At 29.6% G+C, this 23016-nt stretch overlaps 1 protein-coding gene across 7 annotated transcripts in view; it reads right to left on the bottom strand.

Moving 5' to 3' along the window:
* Positions 1–2405: 2405 nt before the first annotated feature.
* LOC144847921 (dystrophin-like) overlaps positions 2406–23016 on the bottom strand; it is a 210941-nt gene continuing 190330 nt past the window's right edge. For 5 of the 7 annotated variants that reach the window (XM_078704507.1, XM_078704508.1, XM_078704513.1 and 2 more), the window contains 8 exons: positions 22214–22330; positions 21293–21356; positions 19988–20079; positions 17052–17283; positions 8198–8215; positions 6436–6610; positions 5703–5873; positions 2406–4752 (listed from right to left, as the gene is read on the bottom strand). In XM_078704507.1, the coding sequence (XP_078560633.1) occupies positions 4628–4752; positions 5703–5873; positions 6436–6610; positions 8198–8215; positions 17052–17283; positions 19988–20079; positions 21293–21356; positions 22214–22330 (994 nt within the window). In that variant the 3' untranslated portion in view covers positions 2406–4627. The remainder of the gene's footprint in view (positions 4753–5702; positions 5874–6435; positions 6611–8197; positions 8216–17051; positions 17284–19987; positions 20080–21292; positions 21357–22213; positions 22331–23016) is intronic. The other 2 variants (XM_078704509.1, XM_078704514.1) reach the window with 1 other exon arrangement.

Below are 23016 nucleotides of genomic sequence, written 5' to 3'. Positions count from 1 at the left end.
GAACACTTATCATGGAAAAATCAGATTGAATACATTCGAGGTAAAGCTCTAAATGGATTGGGTATGCTCAGACGATGTAGCTATTATTTTCCACAAAACATTTTAAAACATATTGCAAACTCTATTGTAATACCTTACTTGAGCTATTGTAACATAATTTGGGGAAATAGTAGTCAAACTCTAATGAAAAGAGTTCAAACTATCCAAAACAGAACAGCTCGAATCGTGTGTGGTCTAACATGGGACACACCTAGTAGTGAGGCACTAAGACAAATTAATTGGTCAACTTTATTTTATCAAGATAGATATGAATGTTGTATGGTTATATATAAGGTTTTGACAGATAATGCCCCACCTTACCTAAATAATGTATTTACATACAATGATATAAATTATAATCTAAGGCACAGTGATACACATCTATTTATCCCGAAGCCAAAAACCGATTTTAAAAAACGAAGTCTGTCTTATCGTGGAGCAATTATATGGAATAGTCTCAATGTTGATACCCTTCCAAATTCAGTTAAGTTGTTTAAAACGTATCTGAAAAATGCATTGTAAAACATAATGGTATGGTAATCTACGATGGTGTACATCCAACTTTTAAAATGGCTAAATATCATGTAAAATGTGTGTTTTATCACTATTATTTTAAGGTAAATGAAATCAAAAAGATTTATTATGTATTACAGTAGAATCCCCATAAATTATACACTTCGATAAGGGTTCCCGTTTACACGGGAAGTACCGGTATGGTGTACCCTAAATAGAGGTGTCAGGTGAAGGGGATTCTGCTGTAATTTTGTTTCTTTTCAATTTCAATTTTTTCGTTTCTTTCGTATTTATATGGTGTTGGTTTTTTTTTGTAATACAGTATCACGAACTTGTGTAAAAACAATCAATGTTGATTGAACGAGTTGTGCTGTACATCAGTCTCGTGTCTAAATAAAGTTTATATATATATGTGCCAATCGATTGAATATCTTTAATCATATTTTAATAAACTGATATTGAGATTTTACATTAAATTTTACAATATGTACGATATTATAATTAGTAAATATAGGACAGGGCGACTAAGAAACAAAACACTTCTTATTATTGTATGACCGACAAACAGGCGTGAACCAAATATGTCGAAAAACAGAAATGTCGAAATTTGGCAATTTTTTGAAAAATCCCTGTGCTATAGTACAGCGAAAATTTCGAAAACTTGCCAAACTTCCACCCTTTTATTTTTGACATAACTGGTTACTATATCATAATTGATATGCGCAGAATAGTAAAATGTGTTCTGCGCATGTCAATTATGATATAGTAACCAAATATGTCGAAAAATAGAAAGGTTGAAATTTGGCCATTTTTATGAAAAAATCCCTGTGCTAGTACAGGCAAATTTTCGAAAACTTACCAAACTTCCACCCTTTTATTTTTTGAAAAAACTGGTTACTACATAGTGATTAATATGCGCAGAATAGTAAAATGTGTTCTGCGCATGTCAGTTATGATATAGTAACCAAATATATCGAAAAATAGAAATGTTGAAATTTGGCCATTTTTTTTTTTAAATCCCTGTGCTATAGTACAGGCAAATTTTCGAAAACTTGCCAAACTTCCATCCTTTTATTTTTTGAAAAAACTGGTTACTACATAGTAATTAATATGTGCAGAGTAATAAAATGTGTTCTGCGCATGTCAATTATGATATAGTAACCAATTATGTTGAAAATTAGAAAGGTCGAAATATTGCTAATTTTGGAAAAAAACGCTGTACTATAGTACAGCGAAATTTCCGAAAAATTGCAAAATTTCCACCCTTTTATTTTTTGACATAACTGGTTAGTATATCATAATTGATATGCACAGAATAGTAAAATGTGTTCTACGCATGTCAATTATGATATAGTAACCAAATATGTCGAAATATAAAAAGTTCAACATTTGGCAATTTTTTTCAAAAAATCCCTGTACTATAGCACAGAGAAATTTTCGAAAACTTGCCAAACTTCCACCCTTTTATTTTTTGACAAAATTGGTTACTATATTATCATAATTAATATACGCAGAATCATAAAATGTGTTCTGCGCATGTCAATTATGATATAGTAACCAATTATGTTTAAAATTAGAAAGGTCGAAATTTTGCTATTTTTGGAAAAAATCCCTGTGCAATAGTACAGCGAAATGTTCGAAAACTTGCCAAACTTCCACTCTTTTATTTTTGACATAACTGGTTACTATATCATAATTTATATGCGCAGAATAGTAAAATGTGTTCTGCACATGTCAATTATGATATAGTAACCAATTATCACCGGGCAAAATACAAATATATTGTCATAAGATTAGTTATAAGACCTGATCTATAAAACAAATACAAATAATCAAAAAAAAACCCAAAATACTTGTTTCATTTCTTAAAACCTACATATTTAATTATACAATACATAGAAAATTAGGCTAGGTACAATGCAGATTTATCTTTACATCAAGGGTAATCATGCTTGAATCAAAATTGATCGCAGTATCGAACATGACCGCAAAACTGCGATTAAGTTGTGAGTTGAATCCTCTTATCTTTATTTAAATCACAACTCTAGAACACTTTGTTTCAAAATGTTATATTAATACATAATAATTTACAATATTGATGAAAACATATTCTTTTAACAGTTTTCTATTAAAAAAATTAACATAATAAATATGTTTAATTAATTTGTTGAATACTGGGAAATTCGACTAATTTGGAAGACTGTTAAACAATTTTTCTTCTTAATAAGAATAATACACGTAATTAATAAATTGCTGACAAATTTTGATATGAAATATATAAATATTACATATACTTGTGTATTGAATATCCAACAATGATATCAATTAAAAACTAAGATTGTTCACACATATGATTTGAAATTCTATAAATTGTGAAATGATTTGCTTTGTGTAAACCAAAAAGCTTATCAAACATTAAAGAACATGGCACAAAAGTTATGCTTGTGGAGTGTAACAGAGAATTGATGAATAACACTACCCATGTATGTATACAGCAGTAGGAACATCTTGGGAACTCAATAAAGTATCCTATTTAATAAGAATTTCGTATCTTTCATTTCAAGAGAAAGTTTCCCTTTAATACTGGTGTCCCCTGAATGGAGGTATCTTTCCCAAATGAGATATTCTACAGTGTTTGATTAACTACAGTAATAAGAATATAGTTGTATGCACTTAAATTATATTAAGCAAATCATATTTTCAAGATCTATTTCTAAGCAAACAAAAATTCAGAAAAGAAAATGGTGCAGTGTTACATTTTATCCATTTTTAATGTATCACAATTTCTAACTAAAACAACTTTCTTGGTTTAATTCTCTCTTTTAAGAAAACAATTCTCCAATCATTCATAATAATATAAAAAAAACTTGAATACATATACTAAATAGTAAATTATATCCAAAGCATAGTAATATATAGTAAAGTAAAAAAACAATTAAATATAATTTATACATGGATAATTTATAAAAAAAAAACACCCCAAAAATGATAGTTTTCGTTTTATACATTTTATATAATGCTTAAGTAGATCCTTGCCATCTGATTGGATGATTGTAGATGACATAAAATTTAACATCATGTCATGGTCGATTTTTAAAAATTCAATAAAGTTATATTTACTGTGCATTTCTGGTATATAAAATCTGATCTTTCCTTATAGCCAGTTTTAAACATGTTTTATAAAACAAATAAACAAATGATTTTATTTGTTTTCTTTAATTTCTGTTTTGCAAATATGTACTGTATAAACAGACCATGTCATGGAAAGACCAGTTATGTAATTGATAATGTCACAAAAGCTTAGTAACATTTTAAGTTTTCTGTATCTTTAATATGAACTGAAATATCAAATAACTCTCTGACTGTCGCCCTCTGTATTTTGCAGTATGTTACTCAGTTCATAGGGGCTCAATTTTGATATTCTTTTTCATTTTGACTAACAGATAAATAACTTGTAATTCATTTTATTATCAAAATAATTTGTAAATTTTAAAATACTGCCCTAATAAATTGTTTTTTTCAATCAATTAACCCTTTAATTATATTAAAGAAACATAACTGATAACATTTTCTAATCAAGGTAAAAAGAAAGTATGGGGATTCATTTATTTGCTATTTACATTATGAATAATAATGAAGCATGTAAATTATATATATTTATATATTATTTGATTAAGATTTCTATTTTAATAAAGTAATGGGTGTATTCATATCTCACTATATAAACTGCGAAAAATAATTATATAAAATGTTGAATACAATTCATAATTAGTAACTAATTATCAAATTAATATGAATTAATTAATTTTAGAGATTTCAAATTGGAACACAAATGAAATAGATATATTCTGTAGTTTAATAATTCATGTTAAAAGGCAGGGTTAAGGCAAACTATGTTGTAACAAACCATGGAACCATACATAGCTCCATTGAGGGCGCTGTGTATGTTTTCAACATAAACATCCTTTAAATTTATCTGGTTCCAAGATTTCAAAGTAAAAGTTGCATAAAATTGTATTTCAAACATTTTTGTTTATACATATGAAACTGCATGACTGTTGAGGAATACTTTTTTTTAGTTTTCTTGGTTATCAAGGTCAGTAAGATTGACCTCTTCGTCGGTCATTACAGTGACCAAAGTGCCTACTGCTTTTCCGATGTTATCTGCCATGTGAAACAAGTCTCCAACACTACTTGAACCTAAAAGAAACAAATAGAAAAGAAATAATTGAAGTTAGCCATTTATTTGGATAAATGAATATAGACTACAGGAAAGTCTGAACTCCCACCAACTCTGAGACTACCAACTTTGTTCAGTTTCTGTGAAGTTTAGTTTGCATAAGACATGTTTCTCTGCAAACTATAAGTTGGGTCTCAGTTTGCATAATACTATCTGTAGCAAAGGTCAGGGTAAATTAACCAGCAAATTTTAATTTCATGAGCAACACGTCGTGCCAGAGGTTCATTTTTAACCTTCATTCTAAAGCTCCAGTCTGTTTACACTAGCAAACTTTATGTGATGTTCCCATATCTGGACCTGATTATGTCATATCACTACCATATTTATGCATATCACTAACATTTTTGGGCACAATATCGCACTTGTTTGTCACATACAGTTTGATAGTGTAGACAGAGCTTTTGTATTTATTTCTTGGATGATGAGTTTTATGGGTTGTCAAATTTCACACATAGGTGCTTAATGAGAACCATTCATCCAAGACAGTGTTCACTTTTTACTTCATGTAGTATAGCTGCCACCGAAATGTGGTCATTCATCTGTCCAGGGGCCAAAATGAACCAGAATATAGAGGTCTTCCAAACTCTTCCGAAAGTGTGCACTCTAGCCAGATGGACCTCTAATTTTAACTCTTTTAAAAAATATATTTTAGGCAAATTGTGAAGGATAACCATAAGCGAATGTTCATATATACAAACAATTTGTCATGACAGGAATTGAACACAGGAGCCTTGGATTCGCAGCTGAGCATCATAACCACCAAGCCACAACTCCAAGTCCTTGTCTGTTGTTTTACTCGAACTATAGTCAGGGAGAGCTTTGAAACTTATGGCTGCAGGTTGTGATGCCCCTGCTTTTAGCCACTGGGACACTTAATTTCAAATTTAACTTTCACTATGTTTAACTGTACCTGATACTTTTGTCTTTTCATCTGGGAAGTTGTTAAGTTCCCGAATAACTTCATCTAAGTCTACTTTTCTTGCTTTTGTTGACTGTTTCTCAGGTTTCTTTGGGGTGTTATCTTTAGAGTCATCTTTAAAGTGATGCAGTGATCGTGGAGACATTGATTGGAAATCATCACCTAAACAAGTTGAAAATATTAAATGTAACAAAACTTATAAAATTATGTATAGCGTGTCATACAGAATTGAGCAGTTGATCCCCAAATGATCAAACTGCTAGTAAATGAAAATTCATATTCATTTCAAGGCACTTCTTTAATGATCATGTTGTCTCATCAATCCACAAGTTGTGTGAATAAGTACTCGAGGGCGACCCCTGGCTCATTTTGATTTTTAAATCTTTTGAATAAAATAACTGGAGGACCTACAGTTTAAAATCACACTGAGTCTTTTGAAAAAAAGTGAAAAATGGGTATAGTAAGAAATGAACCATTCACACTATTCTGTACAAAACTTAAATGTGGAAGCAAAAGATAACGCAGCGCCAAGATTTATCTGGCTACCAGATCAAATCTGGGTTAACTGTTATTCTTTATCTGAGAAAAGTAGAACCAAAGAACTTAAATGTTATGTTATGGTTCTACTACTATAAGTGCCCAGCCACACATACAGAGTATGTTATTATAATATTGTCTGCTGGTTTGATACCAGCCTTACAATAAACATGATGAGATGATTTACCTGTCGTATCACTGTCGATGTCACTCGGTGTATGTCCTCCGTTCATTTTGGAGGGTTCGATGATGGCTGGTTGGAGAGAGCGTTTTGATCTCGACAGTGATCCAACTGACGATGTAGGTGAGAGAGCTGGTGATGTGCGAGAAGATGATCCTTGTGAATATGCCCTATCTTGTGGCTGCAAGAATACAAAAAATAAAAACCTAAACTAATTTTCAAAATATTTTTAGTAATTAGTAAATTAAATTTTACTTTTCATTAGTTTAAATTTAGCCATGAAAGCAAAGATGGAAACACCAAATATCACTTTTTGGAATATTTTCCACTCTACTTATAAAACATCATTTGCCCATGTGCAAGGGATAAGTTGAAGGCTACCACGGTATACTACTTTCACTATAATGAGGCACCTGCCCATGTACAAGATATCTTTTTAAATAAGTTTGGGGGTACTGTAGCATTATTTTCACACTGCCCCCAAGGCACTTGAATGGCAGTGAAATGCAAAACAACTTTTTTTTTTATCAGGTAATGTTGTAGTTTTGACATTCTATGAACTATGCCACCAGCTCCACTTTCATTGATATACATCGTTTATATTGATATTAATGTCCGGATAGAGGAACTATACATAACAAATAATTATCAGTGAATTGAAATATACATGATATTTATAACTCCCACGTAATAAAAGAAAATAAGAAGCTCGCTGTATGGTTCAATGGAAAATACAGTTTGTAGCTTAGTTGAAGAATGCGTGTCTGCATCGGCGCTTATCATCAGAGCCTTGTGGATTTAATGCTTGCAGAATTGATGCTTGCAAATAGTGTAATTGTATTTAACGAAGCAATGCTAGGCTTAAAAACCAATCAGGGCGTATGAAAGAATTGTATTGACGGCAAGAATGCAATTAGTGAAATGTCTCTACATCGTCGGATAACTTGCTTGTTTGCTGCATCAATAGAAAATCACGCTGTTGCGTAGTGAACGACTTTTTTCAATTTCTTACTTGATAGAAATGATGCTTTTCTGGTAGATGGTTATTAATGTTTTTATACTATGGCTAGAGAAGTTGGATTAACTTTCAATCTACAAGATATTTACCACCAAATGAATAATTGTCAATGACACAAGATATACTGCTTATCTTTACAGCAAAATGACAGAACGAAAACCAATTTTCTTTCCAGAAATGTATAGGAAAAAATGTTCTTTGATTGAAAACACTACAAATTAATAATGATATAATTAATATCTTTTGGACATTTTTATTCATTTAGTTTTTTAATTGTTGCAATCTGTTGCTCAACTGAAGACAGACTCTGCCTGTTTATGGAGTAGTTTTCAGTCTAAACATTTAGAGCAAAAAAGAATATACAGAAAGTTTAAATGTAACTTTAAAAGAAATAACAAAAAATAATTAAATTTAAACAAACATAATGTAACCAAAATGGCATTACTACTACTACCACTACTACTACTATGAATTAACATAAAAAAAATGTTTTCCCTCAAATATTAAATATATGCATGGAAGTACAAAAACAATACTATCAGTGTACCATGAAAAAACAAATATATTTTAAACAAAAATAAGAGAATACAAAACTAAAAAAATTGGTATGATGAAACGAATAAAACAATATACAATGTTTTTTATCCCAAGTACTATACTACAAAAAACAGAATACAAAAAAAAAAAAAATACAAAATATTGAACAAAAGGCAACCAATATGGTTTGGTAAATAATTGTAATTATCTTACCTGCCAATTAATAAATGACTGATAGAATACAAAACAAAAACAAAGAAATATTATAAACATATTTTAACTATCTTTACAGTTTTTTTAAAAAAGATCCTTCCTCAATTTCCATGAGCTACACAAATAAAACTCCACATACAGTAGTGAGTGAAAATAGTTTTAATTTAATGATAAACTAAAAAGATGTTTTCATTGTGGAAGCAGAACATTTGTTTTAAATAATAAATTATGAATCATTTGGATTTCAGAACATTTACACTGATTAATTTACATTATTATTTTGATCATGAAATTGAATATATAACATTTACGAATGAGTCAATAAATAAAGGACTAAATGAATAAATCAAAATAAATAAATTTAAAAAAAAAGTGTTTGAATTCATGATTATTTTTTCTTTATTAACTATTTGATTATCAAGTGAATATATAAATATGATGAATAATAAATGAAGAAGTGAGTGAGTCATACAATATTGTACAATCTTTCTTTTGATGAAATTGAAAGATTGAAGAATGTATGAAAACGAATACAATTTTGTTTTAAAATGATAAAGATGATGACGATGAAGATGATTATGATAAAGATGATGATGAAGATGACGACGACGACGATGATGATGATGATGATGATGATGAAGATGTTGATAAAGATGGTGAAGATAATGAAGATGATGATGAAGATAATGAAGATGATGTTGAAGATGATGATGATGATGAAGATGATTATGATGATGAAGATGATGATGAAGATGATTATGATGATGATGAAGATGATGATGAATATGATTATGATGAATATGATTATGATGATGAAGATGATTATGATGATGAAGAATATGATTATGATGATGAAGATGATTATGATGAATATGATTATGATGATGAAGATGATGATGAAGATGATTATGATGATGAATATGATGAAGATAATGAAAATGATGATGAAGATGATGATGAAGATGATTATGATGATGAATATGATTATGATGATGAAGAAATAAACTTTAAAAACTTTACAGCAAATAATTATAGACAATAAATTATTTACAAATTTTGACCAAAATAACTCCAAATTTTAGTTTATTTAAACTTGCTTACTAGATATTATTAACTATCTTTGGCAATGACACATTTCACTTGCAGCATAAAGCAAAGGTGAATAACATACATGAATTAATATCCTGGATAAAATATAAATATTCAAATACTCTATACTGATTTATGGTAATCAATGATAATACACGATCAATTATTGGCACACAGTAGATGAACAAGAAATGAATATCTGAAGCAGTTATATATAACACATACAGCACTCGTTTAAATGATAATTTTATGGTAATCTGGAATAGTACAACAACCAAATAATTATGCCCATCAATTAGAGTCAACTATTTTTATTGCAATCATTATCTGCGATAAGAATACACTTTATTCAGAATCATCATTTAAATTGTAACAACTATCATTTTTATCATTCTCATTTTTCAGCAGGTTATTGACTATTACTTTTGGCCTTCTCTTCATTTCTCCCTAAAGGGGTTACTGACTTCAATTACCCCATTCTGCTATACCATTCCCTGTCTTATTCTAATCCACACAAGATTAAGCACAATTTGTTAACATATCAATATGGAAGATTTGAACAAGATATCAACACACAATATTTTAACAAACAAGATTCGACCATATCAACCCACAAGATTTGAATCAGAAGATTTGATCATATCAACACATACGATTTAAACACACAAGATTGGAACACAGAAGATTTGATCATATCAACACATACGATTTAAACACACAAGATTGGAACACAGAAGATTTGATCATAGGAACACAGAAGATTTGATCATATCAACACACACGATTTAAACACATAAGATTTGAACACAGAAGATTTGATCATATCAACACATATGATTTAAACACACAAGATTTGAACACAGAAGATTTGATCATATCAACACATACGATTTAAACACACAAGATTTGAACACAGAAGATTTGATCATAGGAACACAGAAGATTTGATCATAGGAACACAGAAGATTTGATCATATCAACACACACGTTTTAAACACATAAGATTTGAACACAGAAGATTTGATCATATCAACACATACGATTTAAACACACAAGATTTGAACACAGAAGATTTGATCATATCAACACATACGATTTAAACACACAAGATTTGAACACACAAGATTTGAATATATCAACATACAAGATTTAAACATTCCAACACACAAGATTTGAACATTTCAACACACAAGGTTTTAAAACATAGCAGATTTAAAACATTGCAGTAATTTTTGACATCTTTAAAACCTTACCGATCAAAGTTTAATCAACAGATAAAATTAGTTTTACAAAGAAATGAACCACTGTATACAATGTTTTGCAGAAAGAATAGTGCATTGTTAATACTTGACTTTGTACTTTTTTGCACAAGTTACAAACAGCATTTAAGGAAAACAAATTAAGAAATGTGCCAAATGGAGAAACACAATAATTAAATTAACAATAACTTTATTGTAACCATTAAACTATTATATAAAACCTAAATGACAACACACCCAGAAAAGAATGCTGACTTTACAAGAAAATAAATACATACGTGAGACGAGTAGAAACCAATTCCTAGTATAAAATCCTTGGAAAACAAAAGAGTAAAGACACAACTGCAGCAAGCAGTCTCTTAGAGAATCAAACTAATAGATAACATCAGAATTTATAGGAGAGAAATTTAACCTGGATGACAAACGAACTAGATGTCGTCATTCACTCAATAGCCACTCATACGCAGCAATGCATTAAACGACCCTAGGGCTGTGTTCATCAGAGTGCTACATCACGTTAAGTGGTAAACAAATTGAAAGTAACATGCTGTGATTCAATAATATCTTCTTCCAATCAAACACCATTGATATCAAAAGTGACTCTAATTAAAGACCAGATGTATATATCATGGGTTATGTGTAGTATGGTGATACTGATCTTTATCCCTTGCCGAAAGGTTTTTTTTGTAGTTTTAGTTAGCTATTAACAGTGTTTCCAGAAAAAATAATACCAAAATTCCAACAAAAAAAAAACATATATTCCCACTCTCCAGATCAGATTTTTCTTTAAATATAAATAAATTTATTAATTAATACACTAAATGCATACTCAACAGAAGGTGCATAATAAAAGAATGTATTTGAAAGGGATTAAATGAATATAAAGTAAACCATCTTCTACGTTCCTTTACTTACACCAGCTAGCGGCTTTACTACCATTACTTAATTCAACGTCTACCAAAGTGGTCATTAATTAGAAGAAAGATGTATAGGTTAATTGATTACACAATTTCTTTTCCCTAAGGGTAATTAAGAAGCGCATTTATGAGTGGAACGCAAAAGCTCATCAAATGCAAAGGTTTGTAGTTGGCGACGTAGTAAGTGACGCGGAATTAGGTGAAATGGAATTGCGTTCACAATTTGAGTAGACTAGAAGCATGCAAATTTCAACTATGTAATATAGGTGATCTATGTTTTAGTAAAGAGATGTGACAATTATGAGTTTAGAATAGAGAGAGCATTTGAATTATTGAAGAAACTCAGACAGTTTTAGTATTTTATACATAAACATGTATGTTAGTATAATATAAACATACTATTTATGTTAGTCTCTGATTTATCTAAACTTTAACAACTTAATGTTTTATTTTATTAACTTATCGTATATATCAAAAACAAGTAAGAACATTAACAATATATTAAAAAATCATTGATCCTACAAGAAATAGTATTCAACAAATAGTATGAAAGTGAAATATTCTGAATCCAAATCATTCGTTACCAGTCAAACTACCAAGAACATAAATAATGTTAAGAACAATTGAAATCCGCCTAAAAAATAAATCCAAATGAAAATATAATATTACTAAATATCTTCCCTGGTTTCTTTGAATTCTTTATTCAGGTTTTGTCTTTAGATGTTCACAATTTCATAACATAGACCTCTAATTCAGATTTTTCAAGTATAAATAAACACACAAATTAAAAATATATCAGGGTTTTGTTAATAATTTGTGGTGGTAATACATTTTTGACAGCAAGAAACTTGAATTGTGTTTCCTTTTTATTATGAGTATTTTACCATTTAAACTGAGCATTTAAAATAAACCGGCGCAGACTAACTGTAAAAAAAATAAAGCCGAATAATATATACCGCAGTAGTAATCGTGAAAGATTTTTAAAAAGATGTTAAAAAACAAAATGACTAACGATGACTATTCTAGTGAATAATGATAATGTAAGACTCTGCCATGATGAGATAATGCTGTACAATAAAGACAGAATAATACTGAAATGCACTAAAATTCAATTACGGAACTTATGTAGTGAAATAGAATGTCCTATTATGTATCGGTAAAATCACTGACTTAGACATTTATGAGAGATAATGAGATGATGGAAGTGCTGTTTGCACTCACCCAACATTACAATTTTTATTATCTAAAAACATTCCAAGTATATTATGTTTTATGGATTTAAAATTGTTTTACAATTTGTTGTGTAGTGTGTTTGCTTACAGTATATTATTAATTGTCGCATGGCATCATATTTAAAGAAACAAATGCTGATGTAAAATCAACTGGCCTGGTTGTACATGACTGGTTCTCCGTTTGTGCCTGAAAAAGCATCATTTACGCACTTTTCCCAAACTAAAAAGTGAGACAGACAGACAATAAAAAAACTGACAAGCTAGTAAGAATGACTTTATAACCCTAAAGAAACTGATGAACTCTGGATTTTTGCATTTGCTAGAAAATATTACCTCGTGTGAACTCCTTGAATATAAGATAAACACAAAGATAAATGTTGAAGTTTTATCGTAAACCATGCATAATATGCACTCAAACCATATGGAAATAAATGCCAGCGAGCTTAAACCTGCAAGTTTATATCATACATCACTACCTTCTATTGATTTTCTTATTATCTTAACACATCCATACATTTAAGCATGTGCTGGAAAACATTTAATTTTGCTGCAATCCGATATTGGTGATTAGAAGTTACCCATGCATAATGCTTAGACAAACAATTGTAATGAAAGCTGGGAGTTTGTAGCCCTAACTACAAAAAAGTTCAACTTGCCCTAGAAATTTAAGGAACATGTATCACCATTTCTACTGTTTATAGACAGATTTAATTCTTAGTTTATGCAAAAACTCTGGAAAACGATGTTGTAGTCAAATATTTGTAATGAAAACTGGGAGTTTGTAGCCCAAAGTGAAAAATGTTCAACTTGTGCTAGAAATCTAAGGCACGTTATCACCATTTCTACTGCTTATAGACAGATTTAGTTCATTCATAGTTAAAACATGCACCTCTGGAAAATAATTAAGAATATAAACTATTATAAATCTATAGCTATAGTGCCTGAAGTCATGGAACATGGATAGTGTACTAATATAAGAACTAAGGCATATACATTGTGCACTGATTTTGAAATATAAATAACAGATCATTTCTACCATTTGGTAAAAAAAAACCTCAGAATTAGGGACTAGCATTTTTATATCAATTTCTTTCATTAATAGAATTTGTGGACAAAATAAGAGTAGAATATGTAGACTTAAATAATTCTATAGGAAACGTTTATTATTCTAAAATAAATTAATAATCATTTTACATTATCATCAGAGAGTATCTTTCCAGAATTACACTGTAGGACATATCATTTGTACACTAATTTCAGAATTAGGGCATATATCATTAGTAGACCTACGCTAATTTCAAAATTAGGACATGTGTACACTAATCTATAATTAAGGACAAACCAATTATAAATTAGCATACATTGACCTAATTAATTAAATTTATTGAAATACAGTTACTACTACACCTTTACAAAGGAATAGCATTCAAAACAATATTTTTGATAGTTCAGAGGTTTCTAATAAATGCTTCAAAGTCCATTAACACTCTTGCACATATTCTATTATAGATAACTAAAGTATAGTAATATAAAACTTGCACGTTATTCCCAAAGGGAAGAGCTTGGTAAACCTGGTTAAAATCCATTAGAAGCGAACCCAGTCATTACAATGTAATTGAATTACTTGGGTTATGTATATGCAAGTGTTGAAAGTGGATCAATTAGTAGTGATATTAGGCCAACAGATGATTATATGTGGCGATGGGGGGAGAGAGAGAGAGGCATAAAAGTGGAACTACTCAATCTACTCCTTAATCTGTGGGTATTGTTGTTGGGAATTTCTACCACCAGAGGTTGTCTCACAAGACAGAATTGATTTGTCCAAATGAATAGTGATTATGTAATATTTATTGTTTTTTTTTAATATTATAGTAAACTGTAATTTGTTCACTGCTTTATTTATTTATGCATATAATAGTATTGTTATTCCTATAAGTAATAATACAATTATCTTTATTTAACAATCATAATGCTTAATAGTATAATCAGTGTGTTGTTTTCATAGAGAAGTAGGCAGAAGGACTTTGTTTATATTGCTTCCAAACTGCCTACAGTATGCGACAGAGATAATATGATTTAACGACGTTCCTACAGACAAAATCCAATACTTCAAATTAACATGAGAACAATGATGATGCGAAAGAGAGAAAAGACAACAACTCCAAGAAGAGTAGAAAAACAAGACATGTTTTTAATCATAGCAATCCTATAAACGTTAATTAAGTGAAGGAGTAGATGATTTCAAACAAAAACTCCTGATTCTTCCGATGTCATCTTAACATTACCTATTTGTAAGTTAATAGTAATATAATTTAAGTCTGTCAAATGAAAAATATTTGGACTACTTAAACATCTTAGTAATATGTGGATGTGTGGGTGGGACAGTATAAAGTCTCCCAAACCTTGTTTTAGAACTCTTACTTACACACAGTTACTGATACTGATTTAACTACAAATTGAAATCACTTTTTTCCCCTTTCTTTCCTCTTCTTTTCTCACTTTTTGTTTTCTTTGCTTTTTTCTTTTCTTTCCCTTTATTTTCTTTCCTAAACCTTTCTTTTTTTTCGTTCCTTTCTTTTTATTTTAATTTCTTTCCATTTTCTTTCTTTCTTACTTTTTCTTTCTTTGCTTCCTTTCATTTTTTCTCTTCATCTTCTCCTTGATTTTTTTCTTTGTTTGCCTAAATTTATATTTTTAAATGTTTACAGCCATTGAACTATGAAAAAATAAATGTCAAATTTAACCAGAACAGATACTATAAACTTAATTGACAATAAAACAGATAGTGAAAAGGTTACCCATCATAATATATTTAAATTAAACTTTGAATTTGACAGTGTAATATTTCTCATTTCCTGCTCCATAACGTGTAGCTCTCTAAAATCAATTATTTATGTGGAATATTATTTCATATTTAGCTTCAGGTATGATTAGAAATTGAAAATATGTATCATAATACGTATATACCTTTATAACACAGGTGACAAAGCTCCATTTCGTCTACTAAAATGAATGCTTTTGAGAATTAAAATAAAGATTTCCTTAGACCATTTAGCTGGTACATTAATGCACAACGATATAGACTCACAGTAGTCGACCAAATCTAGTCGGAAGAATAAAACACCTAAAATCCCCATTTACGTCGTACAACTTCAGGTCAAAGCAAAATGTAACCATGTAATTACTATTAACACATGTCCATGCCAGTCAGATCCAATTCAAACATTATTAGCAAATCCTTCCACAGCACTCACATTTTTGATCATCCAGTTAAATCGATAAAATGATATTGATTCTAGAGAATTTTTCATTACTTAGAATTTTTTTATGTAGAAGTCAACTAAGTTCAAATGAACAATATTACTGTATATTTTTAGTTAAATTCATTTAATATAATTTATTTTAATATAATTGATAATTATTTAATTGATAAATTATTGATGAATGATTGATTTAAATTGATAATGTGTAACTGGTTTTAACATAATCAATAATGTAATTTATTTATTTAATATTACTGATAATATAATTGTTATTGCATTGTTTTTCTCTTTTTATCCTATTTAACCATAAAACATACATTTAAGACAAGGAATGATCTGGTTTAATGTTTTTAAATTAACCATTATTTTTACAAAACGTCAAAAAATGTAGTGTCTGTAGCTAAAAGTAGATTATGCAACAACCAGGATGTCTACCCTATACTCATGTGTCCAGGAAATAACAAGCAACAACTCTAGTGGCCTAGTTTCCTAAGTTTATAAAAGAAATGAGATGTGCATATGCTATCATATAACATTAACAATGTTTTTTTCTATCTCAATTTAAAGTATAATTGATTGTAGTAGTAGTAATCATAGATATTATCCAATGTAGTTTCCATATCTACCATACCAGCTCACAATGTTGTTATATTAACGAAAATGATGCTGCCTGGGGAAGTATTGTTTTATTATACATGCCTCTTTGTTACATTTAAAAAAAAAAGTTTTAATCTCAAATTAGTATACAATCATTTCAAATCATACGATACAAAAATGATGATTAAATACTATGTAAAATAACATTTAAAAAACATTTTAAAAGAAAACAAAGTTAAAACATTAGCCTACCTGTTCCAGTAAACAAAGTTAAAACATTAGCCTACCTGTTCCAGTAAACAAAGTTAAAACATTAGCCTACCTGTTCCAGTAAACAAAGTTAAAACATTAGCCTACCTGTTCCAGTAAACAAAGTTAAAACATTAGCCTACCTGTTCCAGTAAACAAAGTTAAAACATTAGCCTACCTGTTCCAGTAAACAAAGTTAAAACATTAGCCTACCTGTTCCAGTAAACAAAGTTAAAACATTAGCCTACCTGTTCCAGTAATTGTCGTAGCCTCTGAAGTTGTGCCTCTAGTTGACGATTGTGATCCTCTAATATTTGCATTCTCGCCTCAAGACGACCTTTGTGTTGGCGTAGCAGCTTGGCTTCGGCTATAAGCTCTGTGTCACGCGTCGGCGACTTCGAATCTGAGTCATCTCCATGGAGACTTCCATTTTCTCCCTGACGGAGTTCTTTCAATCTGTCCAACTCCACGAGCAGATTCCTTAAAGTAATCAAAGATGGGTAGCTTAGATGACTTGATCAAAATTAATACGAATGCATGATATGGACGGATGACTTGTCGATTGATATCAAACGGGCCATGCTAACAATATGCAATAATACATGCATACTCCTTTCATGATTTCTACAGAGAGATTCCACACGCTTGATTACACGAGAGAAACAATTTGAATTTTTTTTTCTCCATCTAATGTAATTATCCACTAAATGCCATTATTTGGAAATATAATATCTGTGTCGACTTGTATGGGTACACCTGTAGGATCTAAACATTCATTTCTTTTTGAGGGTGCTCATTTTGATAGCCCATGGAGGCATAATATTTATATCTCTATGGTTATTTTTTATAAATGTATGTAGCTTTAATTCATGTTAACTTTCATTGAAATAACCGTATTGAATGCCTTCCACAAAATATAGACTTAAATTATTAACATTTATTAAATAATTTTCCCCAGAAATTGACATTGTAAATACAGTACTTATTTGATTTTACCTTGGAGGCTAACTTGGTTAAAGCTATCTGTTATAAATAAATTACAAAAGATTTTCTTTAAGAAATAAATAATATAAATCCAAAGGCAAATTACTGAAAAAATGACAATGCTGTGGGTATTCTGGATCTCATTGGAGATACAAAATAAAATAAGCATCAAAATGAAATAAATCAGCCAGAAACATTTGCATAGCTTTCAGGCAGTACTAGACCTTCATCAGTACAACTGATATTAAATAATATATATTCTACATGAATCAAAAATGTAAATTAGTTATTAATTTATGTTCTAACTGTTATTATGGTTAATAGTACACCCTACCTGGTAACAGCAGCCGCAGCCATATGTAATGGCGACTTAAATTTCAACTGATGTAAATAATACAGTCCTAAAACTTAGTCATTTACAACAAAAGTGCTTCTAATTTGTTTTAACGAGTCTTTTGAAACTGCATCTTCGTACACGGATACTAAAACTTATATAAGCCTTAGGTATAATGTGGCTTTATGACGGGCATTTCCTCAGCTTCCTGAGCAGAGAGGGTCATGGGAAAGTAAGTCAACTGCTAGAAGGTAGACTGCCAAAGTAAAACTTTGTAGATGAAATCGTGCCAACATGGAGGAAAACAATAATAATTTGTGTTTATATTTTAAACTACTTAAATACAATGCCCATATATTTATTTCAATATTTAAAAGTACTATTCTGACATCTTTACATTTTAGGTATTAACTTTCTAGATTAATAAGACAGAAATACTAAAAAAGAAAACTATTTTAAACTTTTAAAAAGTAAAAATATTGTTTTCTCAATTAATATCACCCAAAAAAATCACTATATATTTATATGAATGTCAGGAACTGTTTTATGTTTAATTCTAGGCAATCAAAAAGAACATCAATTTTGTACTAAACTGGCTTCAATTTAAAGAACTATTAACAATTAATAAATGTAAATTTTTTTCTCACATGACACCTTTAATGCCAAAAAAATTTCACAAAACATGATATAAAATTGCCACATACAGACTAGTTATAACACACGGATGAATGGCTGTGTGAATGCTCATCAAATCCATGAAATTTGACACTGTGAAATGGGTGAGAATTAATACTTTTTATTAGGATAAAATGTGAAAAAAGCATGTTTAAGAATATGAATTATGACTATCTACAGTATCATAATCGCATTTCGTTTTAAAATGGTAAACAAGAAATAATATTGTATTTTATTACTTAACACATGACAGCAGAATGCATAATTCTATCTGTAAATTTATTGAATAAATCATAAACAAACTTATAATGTATAAAGTTTCTTTGACTCATCATAAAAATAGGATAATTTCTTTTTAACAAATTTTATAATGAACATCAGTGAACATAATTTAAAAAAATGCAACCTAATATTTCGTCCCATTTTGTTAAAGATAATTTAAGATTTGTTTGACGCCCAGGGACAGCAGAGACGTAATACCTTCTAGAGGACAATCAAATAGCAAAAATAAAAGGTCGAGAAATAGTTGAAATTGCAAAAAAGTTAGGAATCTCAATATATCAATATTCCTAAAAAATAAATTGGTCTTTTTGTAAAAACAAAATTTAGGACGATTACTGGAAAAACAGACTTAAAATTAAAGCAAGTAAATAAATACATAATTGCCAAATACTTGGCAAATTGGCAAAAAATGTTGTCAAGTTAAAAAAACCTAAAGAACTATGTAAGAGTTGTTCCACAAGTTGCAAGGTGAATGTCTCTATATCCTAAACATTTTGATTGACAACTCTGTAATCTTTAGAAACCGGTATGTCATCGTCACGTATATGAGTACATAGTGTATAATTATGCGAAATAGGTTTTCTTCTTCTGTATCAGAGTTATCTTGGTAACTCAATACCGTTTCTCAAATCCGCATCACATTGAAAAACCACTTCATACATATATAAGTAATTTTGTCGATAAATTCATCAAGCATTAATATGAATAAAACTACAAAATTTCAACGAATCCGTGTATATAAATAATTCAGTATCACTCAATTTAAGAGAAATGCATTTTATTTTATGTTTAAAAAAAAGTGTGTTTGTTTTACTTTATTGAAGTGAATATAAATGTTGTAATTCAATATTGCATTCAGCTCTAGTATGATATCAAATATACTTCAAATTTGAAATATATTAGACTTACCGGTTTTCATCTTCTAAACTTGCAATTTGTGTTTGTAACTCCGTTCTCTGCTCCGCATCAATTGCGACAACAATTTGCGCTGGACTTCTTGGCTGTAAGAAATTGAAAGTCTATAGTGAATATTGTCAATCAGTTTGATTTTAGTTGGTTGATTGATGTAAAGTATTTGGGCTTTTTCATCAATCTTAATTTGGAGTAAGAAACACAAATTTTCATTTCTTTTTTCTCAATCCATTTTGATCAAAGTGTAGCAATAATGTAGTATTGTATAGTGTCAAAATGTTCACTGTTATGAATATACTGAATACTCGGTATATGTACGCTTGCTTACTTTTAGACTTAAATCTCAACTCAATATCTACAGTTTAGGTATTATTGTAGGCTAGCAATTATGTGTTTGAATTCTATCTGAGAAATATTTCTTTGCAAGTATTCTCATATTCAATCTATATATTTTCTAGACACAAGTTTTTTCAGAAATTATTATATTTTGGAAAAAAAACAAGATGTAAAACAATTTTTTTGCAAAAAAAAAAAATTGTAGATGCAATACTATTCTAGAATCAATCATTTTTTATTTTCAATATGAAAATTGAAGATATTAACACTAGGTTAATTTCAATTAAATTGATAAAAAATTTTCACATAAAAAGAAATGTTTTATATTGAAAAAATGGTAATAAATCCCTATTTTTTATCCTAAAGGGACATAATGAAACGTTAAACTAGGCCTAGTTTCGACAAAGAAATGAAATATGTATTCTAATATCTTCAATTAACCTATTTACTTCTTTCATTGAAATTGAAGGTATAATTATCAATATAACATTTAACATGAGCTAGTATACAATCAAAAATCTCATTTCTCAAAGTACAAATCAATATTAAAACCTCACAGAAATCAGCGAATAGTGTAGAATGTGTTGAGTGATAAATTACCTAAGAAAAGTGAAGATCTTATTCGATAAGAAAATAAAAGTTAACAAAAAAGTTTCTTGATACATAATGCAGTTAGTGTATTTAAACCTTGATTCAATTGGACATAAACATGGTGCAAGTAATTTGACCAATCATGGTGCGATGTTTAACTGTGAAGCTTGTGAGTTGTGCCTTCGCCATTGCATGGTGTCTCAGTGGATACCACAGCTTATGTAGTGTGTGCCATTTATAACTACTCCACTGTCAAAATCGGAGCACTACCTTTTCAAATGGCTTTTAGCCTTCGACATTTATTGATAGAAGCAGAAAATTATTTGAATAAGGTGTGCACAAAATAAATAATCAATATTGAATTGTTTTACTTACCATTGCTGAAGCATCACCTCCTAAACTTTGACAATATTGATGTATAAGTTGATGCTCATCCTCCCTGCAAAGTTCAAAGGTTTTTTCTTTAATCAACAATTATAAACTACTGATTTTTTAAATTAGATATTTTTAGACAGATAAAAATTAATCAAGTCGAAAATAAATTTAACTGAATTGCATTGCTTAAAATAAAGTTTCATATCTCAAAAGCATTGAGAAGACTTTATTTATAACTGATTGTCTTGGTCAGTCTTTGGATATGGGTTCATGCGTGGGCAATGTATATCTTTATTCGTTCAAGCCACCCAGATTCAGGAATTAGAAAGGAGAATTAATATTGACAATCAGGTGAACAATTCAAAAGATATATTAAATAGCAAAATATTATTAAAATGTAACAATAATAGTCCCACTCAAACACACTTTAAGCAAATTTATATTTGGAAAAATCTAGAAAACTTTTTTTTTAAGGTATGGAAATAATTTTACTTTGGTTTATAGGTAGTATAAATGTAAATAAACTTAAAACATGAATATGTATAAAAAGTTACAGGGTAATACAGAGGATTTATTTTACATAATAATAGGCAATATCAAATGATATTAAAAAAAAATCTTAAGCAACATCTTTTTACTTCTTATTTTGGTATGATAGGGTAGGCAGATGCTTTTTTTTACTCAAGCTCCTGTGAATTCTGTTCTGGCGAGCTCTCATATGGGAGCTTGAAAGTGCTGGAGAACAGAGGGGTGTAAACGATTCCTCGGCTGGTTCTTTTTTGGTTATCTTAGGATATTTTATGGATCATTTTTGTGTGTAAAGCATTCTTAGAAACATTGTATTAGGCAATATATAAGACTACCATTATTATTATTATTATTATTATTATTAATACGTAAATGCCATATTAATTTACTTACAATTGTGGTAAAGTGTGTACAGGAGAACACTGCTCCACTTCAGCCAAGCGACTGGCGTACAACTCTAACCTGGTGTGCATATCCTGATTGGCCATCAACTGCGGTGAAGCTGCAGGCCTATGTAAATCATAAATATACATTGCAAAGCATTAAAAGTGTTTACTTACTGCCGTCGTGTGACTACAGTTACAATAATGTCACCACTAATTGTTCAATACACTGACTCTAACAGGGAGGCTTTATACAGGAAATAAATTTGGTTTGTAGTAATTTCCGATGACAGTAAATTTTAAAATGACAGTAATGATATGTTAACATCATCAGACACATTATCCTTGACCAAAAAGGAAGGAATATTGAAAATAAGGTTATTAAATTTTGTGTCAAATACATTCAACAGCAACTCTTCAAAACTAGATGATTGTTAATTTTGGGCTGACCCAATCACATCTAGAAATATACTTTTTTATCCATGAAAAACCTTTGCTATTTGTATAAAATCTACCATGAGCAACCCAACTAGGAATTGATTTTTTTTGGGCAAATAATTAAGTTTACTTAATTGGCAGATTTTGCAAGACTATAAAGTAACTATTCTTTCAAAAATCACAACAAACAAACAACTACCAATCATGGAAAGTCTACTAACAAATTGCTAGTTGCTATGTTGAATTTCAAGCCTTGAAAATATTTATTTATACGGTACCAACAAAATATTTCCAAAATTATAAGTATTGGACATCATCTGTTTATTTTGAGAAAAAATCCAAATGACATTAAATATAGTACTAGTAATAGCATTG

This window comes from Antedon bifida, chromosome 7, assembly GCF_963402885.1.
Source record: "Antedon bifida chromosome 7, ecAntBifi1.1, whole genome shotgun sequence".
Classification (NCBI taxonomy): Eukaryota; Metazoa; Echinodermata; class Crinoidea; order Comatulida; family Antedonidae; genus Antedon; species Antedon bifida.
This window is presented reverse-complemented; position numbering and strand designations above follow the sequence as displayed.